This window comes from Lampetra planeri, chromosome 1 (assembly GCF_965212315.1).
Source record: "Lampetra planeri chromosome 1, kcLamPlan1.2.h2, whole genome shotgun sequence".
Taxonomy (NCBI): Eukaryota; Metazoa; Chordata; class Hyperoartia; order Petromyzontiformes; family Petromyzontidae; genus Lampetra; species Lampetra planeri.
Genome location: NC_136107.1, coordinates 13938181 through 13948086, shown reverse-complemented (window position 1 = coordinate 13948086; position 9906 = coordinate 13938181). Strand labels below are relative to the sequence as shown.

Below are 9906 nucleotides of genomic sequence, written 5' to 3'. Positions count from 1 at the left end.
TATATTCGTACCAAATATTGTGGATGTCTCTTAGCCGCATCGAAACATGTTTGGAGTGTTTGTACACCCACCACCCCGGTAGTGGCTGCTGCTCCTCTGCCCACTACGACGCTCACGATATTCGTGCAGCCAGGGGTCGTGGGCGCATATGGGGCTGGGATGGGGATGTGTGAAGGGTTGGGTTGGTGGATGAGGAGGAGGATACATTTCTCCACTCGTCAGCCAATAGAATTGCGGAGCTAATAAACGCGGGCGTGGCGTGCGCACATGGCAAAGAGTCGCCGAGCGCAAAGTTGCTCAAAGTTCGGAGCAGAGGTAGGAGGGAGGGAGCCATCGGATTCGTTTTTCCAAGGAGACGTTCTGCAGCAGGGTGGAACATTATTGGCACGGCTGGGACAGCAGTGAAACCGAATCCAAGGCGCACAAAGAGGCACGCAGGAACGCACGTAGAGAGGCGCATAGAACAAGGGCAGAGAAAGACGCAAAGAGAACGAAGACACTTATAAAATACATGCGTAGAACATATCGATTATGAAAAAAAGTACGCTTAACAATTTGCGCTAAAGCACGTATAAAGACAGATAAACATTTAATAAAATACACATAGAAAGACATAGAACAACATTAAAGGGAAAGACCTATAAATACACAATATAATCACTTAGACACAGAGATAAACAGAAACAAATCTTAGCACGAAGACACTTATAAAGACAGAATATCACTGAAAAAGACAATAAAAACAACTCTTAGAAAGGCTCAGAAACATCTCACGTTAAGCCTCACAGAAAGTCGCACATACAAAATACACGCGGATTAGAAACTCGCGTAGAAATAAGAGGCGGAAAAAAAGCGGAAGCGGGCCGCTCGAACGGGACTCGATTTTCCAAACTCTACCACTCGCGCCTAGCTCGCCTCGCTCCATCGTCATCCTCGCTCCAAGTCCAGAGTGGGTTCGCTCTCCTTCAGCCAAAGTCACCGCGATCCGGTCAAGCGAGGTCAGAGGACTTCGAGGCCGCAGAGGGGAAGGGGGGGGGTCATAGATATCGAACTCGGCAGGGGGTGAAGGATTGAACTCGGCGGGTGGAGAGTCGGGGGACTCTAGGAACCATGGAGTCTCCCGTGAACGGCTCTCCGCTCACTCCCCTCTCATGCAGTGAAGATGACTCCCCTGGGCGTCCCGCGCCCAAGAGAAGCTCCCGCAAGAAGCGCCCTGCGCAGGGCGGAGGAAGAGCAGCGACATCGTCAATATCAGCGACATCGTCAGCAGAGGCAGCAGCAAGGGGGCTGGCAACATCATCTCCTGTGTGCAGAGGAGACGGCAGCGGCAAGCGGAGGCAACGATGCGGGGACGCGGTGGTGCCAGGGGATTGTGGGGCAGCGGACGGCAGCGCGGGCAGCGCGGGCAGCGTTTGCTCCTTCTCGGGGGAAGAGGTCCAGCAGCAGCGCTTCGTGGCGAACGTGCGCGAGCGGCAGCGCACGCAGTCTCTGAACGAGGCGTTCGCGTCCCTGCGCCAAATCATCCCGACACTGCCCTCGGATAAACTGAGCAAAATCCAGACGCTCAAACTCGCCACGCGCTACATCGACTTCCTCTACCAGGTTCTGCAGAGCGACGGCGATGTTGGTGGTGGCGGCGGTGGTGGTGATGTCGGAGTCCTCGGTGGTGGGGGAGGCGAGGGGGACTGCGGCGAGGGCCCCCATGCAGGGGTTCAGTGCGGCAGCAGCTACGCGGCACAGGAGCGGCTCAGCTACGCGTTCTCGGTGTGGCGCATGGAGGGGGCCTGGTCAATGTCGGCCTCGCACTGAGGTGAGAGTTGAGGGTGCAGGCTGTGCATGGGTGGCCAAAAGGGCCCTAGCGCCAAGCTCTGAGGAGATGACACCGGGGAATTGGGTAGGATGCACCATTTAATTCCCTTGCACCAGGGCCCATATCAACCACACTATGATCACTGGAGGTGAGGGTGCGGGCGTGGGGGGTTGTGGGTGAAGAGGGGAGAAAGAGGAGGAGGGGGGGGGGGTGGGGACGAGGTGGGGAAGGTGGTGGTGGAGATGATGAAGTGGTGGATGGAGAGGAGTTGATGGAAATGACGAAGGGTAACTGGTGTTGACTAACGAGGGATGAATGGTGATGATGGAGGTGGCGAGGGGTGAGTGGAGATGAGAAAAGGTGGACGAAAGTGACATATTGACGGATGGTGAGGACAAATGGTGGATGGAGGTGAGATTATGTTGGCGACGAGGTAGTGGATGGTGAAGAGAAGGTGGATTAAGGTTATAGAGATGATGATGGATATAGCTGAGGGGATGGAGAGTGATGATGTGACAGGAAGATAGCGGTGATTTATCTCCATCGGTGCTTGTCTCAAGACGCTGTCTCTGGTGTGGACCAATCCAGTTTCAAAGACAATGCATATACTGTCAGAGCATGTTTTTTTGCTTGTATTTTCTTTGACAAGTAGCTGTGGTTAATGCAGACATGATTCTTCGCAAAAGGTTTCAGTTTGGTGTTTTAGCATTTTAACACCTGTTTTGTTGCCAGGAAAACCTATTCTTATATTTTGACACTGGCAAAGGAGGCCCCGTGATGATTATGAGTGTGCGATAATTTTATACGCGCCAATAGATCACTTACCGACCCGCACAAAAGAGCCTCGGATTAAATGTTTCAGGAAATGTGTTGAATAATATAAGTTGTTGTATATGGTTCCCAGGGGTGTCGTGGTGGTGCAGTAAGTGGTTATCACACTCCGATATTCATTGAACCCGCACTGACCAGCGCGGTGAAGTATGGCGAAACAACCCCATTATCGATCGACACGGCGTGCATAAGTAATCAAACATCCAAGAGTTGATTGTCTAACGTGTTGGTCACTGGGGTTTGTGTCACCATACTTTACCACATTGGTCAATGCGTTTTAGCAAAAGAAGGCCCACGAGTAGTGCAGAGAGCACTCTACTGATGTTAGATGTGGCCGGGATTCGAACACAGGTCGCTAGGTTCAGGGCGCAGCGTGCACTCTGTCGTTTACATACGCGTCTAAATGCGACCACATTTAAATAGGCTGCGACACTTATGCCGGCGTTTGTAGTCTGCAACAGGGCTCCGTGTGTACAAGACTGCAGGTACAGGAGTAGCAACCATGAGTAGGCCGATTACTTGATCGTGGATATGGTAAATGCGTAGGCGTTAAACACGAGTTGATGCGATTTCAAATTCATTGCAGGGCCTGCCCAAAGAGTAAAATCTATCTGGGGACATGTTTTTTGAAGGCCCCACTTTAAACATTTAAGTTTTCGAATTATTATCGTTGTACGCATGGGCTCGACTATATTTATACCAAATGTAAATATAATTGCCCTGCGAAAACATTAAACATTTACATCTCGAACTTAGCTACAGTCGTGACGTACATATGACCAAACATCACATTTATTGTTATTCCAACAAAATCAGACGAGCCATTCCGATCTAAATAGGTGCTCGCTAAAAGTGGCATAACGACACTTTTAGCTCAGGCGGTGCGGCAATCGGTCAGGCGAGGCCATAATATTTGATTTGACTCGCAAGGTCACACCAAGGCTTTATATCGCGGCTCCTCTTGCCTAATAAGATCACGGTATAGAATATTTCACGCTGGAGGGGAGCTCCGTATTTTGCAAAATACTTTTTTTATTATTATAACTATTGAAAAAATATCTCATGGTGGTTGTCACGAAGGCCCCAACTCGTAGCCTTGGCCACCAGATCAGGGGGAGAGGGGAGCAAGGCACCCCCTGCCTCCATGCTAGTTACGCTGCTTTCCCGCAGAGTCTCTGAAGGCTACACGTGGGGATCTCGTTGTGTATGCATAGTTCATGGTTCCACGGGGAGCGCCATTGGCTCGAGATGTGTTTGTAGAGCTGTGCTGTGAACTCCACAATTGCAACGCAAGAAGTGAAACGAGGTCTTACAGGTGGAGTGCGAGAGGTGGGATTAGAGGTAGGGGTGGGGGTTAAGATTTGTGATTGTGGCTAGTTTGATAATTGGTTAGGTTTGGGGTCGGGGCCGGTACTCGACGCAGATTGGCTACTTTGTTCGGGATAGGGTTTTCGTCAATAGTCATGGTGTCTGGTTGGCTAGTTGGTTACGGTTGTGGCTGCGTTTGCTCGGCTAGTTGGTTATGCCAAGGGTCAGTAGGCATGTCTAGCAATAGTGGCGGGTTGTTTCGGGTTAGGATCACTGGCAGAGTTACTACTAGTCCCTGGTTGGCTAGTTGCTTATGGGTAGGGCTGGGGTCAGTAGTAGATTTAGTACAAGTAACTAGGTGGCTCGTTGGTTATGGTCAATGTGAGAGATTAACACTCATGTTTGGCTAGCTAGTAAGGGTTAGGGTCAGTGTGATGCTTAACATTCGTGTCTGATTTGGTCATTTGTTAGGGTTAAGGTCGTGTCTTATAATAATAATAGTTCAATTTGTAACGCGCGCAAATTTGCAGACGTAGTGGCCGCAACTCAGAGGCGCGGAGCCAAGCTCAGAGTCGCTCGAAAGCATGATTGTAGAGGTGAGTTTTTAAGTCTCTCTTGAAGTAGGCGATTGAGGTGATGCTGCGAATGTGCAGAGGGATATCGTTCCAGACTGTTGGGGCTGCCACCGAGAAGCGGCGCATAGACATGACCATCCTGGATCTTGGTAACAAAAGGAGGTCGTGAGTCGCGCTGCGCAGGCATCTGCCGTGTGCTGAGCTGCAAGTTGTCAATAATGAAGAAAGGTACGGCGGGCAGGCGGATATGAAGGCATTGTGGCAGAGGCAGGCGGTCTTGTATGTGCCCCTACTGGCGATGGGTAGCCAGTTGAGAGCACGGAGACAAGCTAGTGAGTCGAGACGGGGATGAGTGTGGGGTAATATTTGTTGCGTATTGGCTCGTTGGTTATGCGTATGCCGGTCAATGGCACGGCTAGTGCTAGAGGGCTCAGCGAGAGGGTTATATAGGACTGGTAACCGACTGACTCCTGGTCGGGAGTTGGGGTCGTGTGTATGTCACGGGCGTCCGGCTGGCCGGCGCACTCCGTGCCGCTAACCGCCGTGACCACTGCTCCACTCCACTTCGCGTCGCGTTTCCAGTTTGGTTTGGCCGCATTCGCGCTATTGACTGCCGCGAGACGAGCGCTTCGCACGACCTGGCCACGCTGAGCGACGATGATGTTACTCGACCCCGCCAAACACTCACTCGCTCGCCGCTTTCGCAACTCAGCCGGCAACATTCGTGGCATGCCACGGCCAATTACCCCAGCCAAACACGCGTATGCACAATCCGCCTCCTCGCCTGTAGGGTTTACAAGCTTAATTGAATTAAATATTAATAATGAAAGTCCCCTTAGCACGCCGAAGATATCGTGGCCTATATGATTTCAGACATGCCGGGTGTCGCGTTACGATGGTGGTGGTGGACGTGGTTGTGTCACGTGGTGGTGTCGCGTGTTGGTGGTGGTGGCGCGTGCTTCTGCTGGTGGTGTCTCTTAATGGTGTCGCATGGTTCTGATATGGTTGTCGCGTGTTGGTTTCGCGTGGTTCTCGTGGTGGTGTCACGTGGTTCTGATCTGGATATTGCTTGGTGGTGATGTCACGTGGTTCTGGTCTTGGTGTCGCTGGGTCGTGTCGCATGGTTCTAGTGATGGCATCGCGTGGTGGTGGTGGTGTCACGTGGTGTTGTTGGGTGCGGGTGTCGCCACTGCTTTGAGTTATGGCCAGTCCCCGAGTAACCCGTTCCCCCGCCCCCTGACTCTCTGTATTTGTTCAAAGGTCACGTAGACGAATTTTAATTTCCATCAGATGTTATTAACAAAAACGTCCCGATGTCTCGCCTTCATCACCAACGACGATATAAGTCGCCAGATTCACTGGGATACGTTTCGGCCGTGGATCTCACATGATAGGATCTTATATATTGACGACCCTAGTGGCAATTCCACATTATGATAGATACGGAGGGATTTAGTATTTAAATAGAACCACGGTTGATGTTTTTGGGACTTTGCACAAAGTGGCGCCGTTCATGTTGTAGACCATAGCGGCATGATGATGATGAATGGGATGGATGTTTGAATAAAAAACGCGTTCACTCTTGATGATTACAACTATGACAGTACTTTGCGTTACTGGCCGCTTCAAAGTTTTGACGCACGGTCTGACACTAATCCGTGTGTGTCCCCGTCCTCCCTTGCAGATGACCCCGAGTCCCAGTTTGGCTGTACCCCGCGCCGGGCAGCAGTGGGTTCATGCCCTGGACCTAGCGCCGAGAGGAGGAACCGCTCACGACATCCACGTTGCAGGCCACGTGGTCTTGACTTAGAGTGAACGAATCGTGCTGCCGGGAGCGTTTCAACTATACCACATGTCAGCGGATGGACGTCATCTGTGCTTATTATTACACGAACGTCCTCTAAAAGTTGACACAGCTGCCAGAGGCTGTTACAAGGTGCAAAGATTGTAATACAATCAGGATTCCCACAAGACAGCAATGTATCATCAAATGCGTACATACAGCCACACGCTCATCCATTGTATGTACATCGAGTCGTGGATTAATATCGATTCTTAATCTCACGGTTCGCTCATGGATTTGTTTCCTCTCACTTGTACTGTACGTAATGACTCTTTGGTCCTTTCGGTAAAGTCTTCACCGAAAGAACCAAAGAGTAATTCCTGCAGTCACGAAAGCTTCAAATCAAGTTTGTACGTAATGAGTTCACGCGACTCACCCAGCCACTAGGGGTCGCCATATTAGCCACGATTAAACAAATCTAATTTTTATTCTTGAATTGGCTCCATTCTTGATTCGTGTCGTGAACCGGATTTTCGCAAATTGATGCAATCTCGTTTCACACCGCATATATTGCGCCAGATATAAACCCAGCCAGATACAGCGACAGAGCGAGTGGCTCACGATCAGAAGGATGCGAGCTCAAGTTCTGCTTGGTGAACGACTCAACCAATCATCCTTTCAGTGTTGCTAAAATTGGTACCGCTTTGTGGGGATTGTGCTATGAAGAGAATCGCACCCCGCCATAGGAACGTGGAATTTCCACCACTCGCTCAGGGTTGGAAGCAGGAGATGAGCACTGCCTCGATGCTCATTTGAGCAGAAAATCAGTTTGAGATGTATCACGATTCATATGCGATGTTATGAAATTGGTAATTCGAGTCAAGAATCGATTCATATTTACATCGTTTGTATTGTTGCTCATCCGTAATGTCTCATTTGTAATTGTTTGTCCTGCTTCGTTGGTACTGCGTGTCGACCTAGATTCTACCGTCTCCTTTGTGGTTCGTTCTCTGCTGTCTTTGTATTTTTCATTGCGTGCTGTCTTACTTGTATTCTCCAACTATTGTACTTACCCGTTCGGGTTTTAGTGCATTCCGTGAGCATCCACGTTACATTCGCGGGGACTCGATGCACGAAATCGTGAGTTTAATAATCGATCAATCGTTACTCATTGCGCGTTTATATTTGTTGGTTTTCCAATTGCTCGCATATTGATCGTGTAAGAAGCATTGACAGTGTTAACGTATTTATGTGCAGAATAATACACGCCGCTGCTCCCAAATTAATTTATTGTAGGTAACCCTTAAAGGCTTGTTATAAATTGCACCACTCTACAGTATTATATATATATGTGCGCTGTAATGCTAATTGCGTATCTACTGCAATTGAATTTCGTTTAAGACGTATACAGGTCCGGTCTTGTAACTAGCGGTGGCCAAAGCTCAGGGCCCTAAGTAGGCGCAGGGGCTCCACGGATTCATGGACCAATAGGGGTGGGACAAATATCAGCTCGAATCACAAATCTGATAAAAAAAATATATAAAAAGCTCATTAACATAAAAATACAATTAATCTCTCTCATCTTGCATCTCACTATAGCAATGAACTTTTTTCATTGCATTTTTTTTTATCTCACTACATCTCTGTTTTGTCTAGATATATATCTCCTGTCATCTCTCTAGGAATGTATACTGTACCGTACATTAAAACTAAACAAAAAATAAACTATTTTTATTTTACAAGGTAAGGCCCACCGAGCTATGTGAAGCTCTTTTTCTGAAGCCACCTGGCCACAAATGATAGTTCAACGAAGTGGCTTATCATCGTGTGGAAATGTATAGCAGCCAGATACTCTAAACGCATGTTTCTAAATGTGGAGGGGAAAACCGGAGGACCTGGAGAAAAATCCACGCGATCGCGGGGAGAGAGAGCGACGTGCAAACTCCAAATATACAGGCGTCAGGGTAGGGATGAAACCCACAACCTCCAGCATACCAGGCGAAGAAGATATAATCTCGCCACCGCGACGCCCATTAAAAGAGGGTAAGGTCTCCAGTGGGCTAGCACCACCACTGCTGTTAACATCCAACACCAGCAGCGAATAGCGGTCAGAAACGAAAAATGTTCTGCAAGTGCCAATGGGGCGATGAGGGGCAAACCGTTTGGGGGCAGAACACACTAACCCTCGCCCACTCGCCAACCGGCAACGGGTATCGTACCAGACATTACAGAGATCTTTCGCAACTGGCCAAGCTGCTACTTGCACTGCATACACCCCCTACCGTTGATCAACTAACCCACCAAGCGCTCTCTCACTAATTCTGACCAGTGGTCGTGACAGTGGCGAGCAGGTGCCCCTTTCCGAGGCGGGCGCTGTCAAATATCGGTAGCCAAATTAATTAGGAACGAAGCGAGCAGTGGCGGCTGATCGATCACATTTTTGGTGGCCAGTGTCGGCTTCCGCAGCTGCGGGGGGTGGGGCTGAAGGGAAAACGTTGCCCCCTCGCACCAACATGCCTCGCTACGGCTCTGATCCTAACCCGCTGACTCGAGCTTCGCCCTCCAAACAGGATCGGTTCTCAACTTTTGTTAGTTCTGTTTTCAGTGTTGCTGATCACAGCGCACAGGGCGAATGAGGAATGTTTGCGGCTCCTAGGGTTCGCCAGCAGGGGGAGACGTGGTTGGTAATAACACGATGTAACACGATTTTTGTCCCTGGGTTGTAAGTGTTATTTTTTAATTGCTTGTGCCCAAAAAGGATAGACAATGGCTATCATTCCCCATCAAACTTTGCTTTTTTGACCAGTACTTTACGTGAAGGAATGACACAAATGCACACGTTTTCTCATTGAAAATAGGTAAATTTCAAAATATCACTGTTCTGGTCACAAAAGCAAAGTTTTTGGTGCATAATAGCCATTTTCTGTACTTTTGAGGCGTAAGCAATTAGGAAATAACACTTACTACCCATGGACAAAAAAACATGTTTTTGGTACACCGTATTATCGTTGAGTCTCTTTGCTCCTTTTCTCTCACTGGGTTTCTGTCGTCTCGTGTCGCCGCCTTCGTTTCCGTCTCTCTGGTCGCGTTGTCTCTAAAATTGTCTGCACCCCTCATACTCATTTCTTTAGAACTGCCTTATGTGTGTAGTTTTGTTGTCCTTCCCCCACACCTCCGATTTGCACGGTTGGCCACGTACGGTGCGACAGTTCAACATACGTGGCTGGCACCGTTTCACAGCTTTGCGTCCTGGGCGGCTACCCCGGTCGTCTATGCCACGCTAAGGCCGAACCTGGACGTACAGTTACTGTCAATGCAATATTGTTCGATTATTACTAATTACTATACAAATATATAATTGCTCTGTTATGGACGAAACTCTTGTGTCCGTGTGTGTGTTTAATGATTTTGTGCCTTGATAACGAGTGCAAATATAATTCAAGCAAAATGTGAATTAAGTCATGACGAGACCCCTGGGGTCAGGTGGGCGGGTGTTCAACAATTGCTGGATCTGGCAGAAGGAAGGATGCGATGGCGGGTGTAGCGTTGTATTCAGCATTTTCCGTGATGACCTCTTTGATTTATGGTCTTCAACTGCG

The 9906-nt window shown here is 49.1% G+C and overlaps 1 protein-coding gene across 1 annotated transcript; it reads left to right on the top strand.

The window, feature by feature from the left end:
* Window positions 1–256: 256 nt before the first annotated feature.
* On the top strand, window positions 257–9685 carry LOC144718722 (uncharacterized). Its single transcript, XM_078594202.1, has 2 exons — window positions 257–1810; window positions 6209–9685. The coding sequence occupies exon 1, from the start codon at window positions 1111–1113 to the stop codon at window positions 1807–1809; it is 699 nt and encodes a 232-aa protein (XP_078450328.1). The 5' UTR covers window positions 257–1110; the 3' UTR covers window position 1810; window positions 6209–9685.
* Window positions 9686–9906: the final 221 nt, after the last annotated feature.

What these genes read in the sequence shown, in the direction of transcription:
- LOC144718722 (XM_078594202.1), top strand. Translation starts at nt 1,111, where the DNA reads ATGGAGTCTCCCGTGAACGGCTCTCCGCTCACTCCCCTCTCATGCAGT.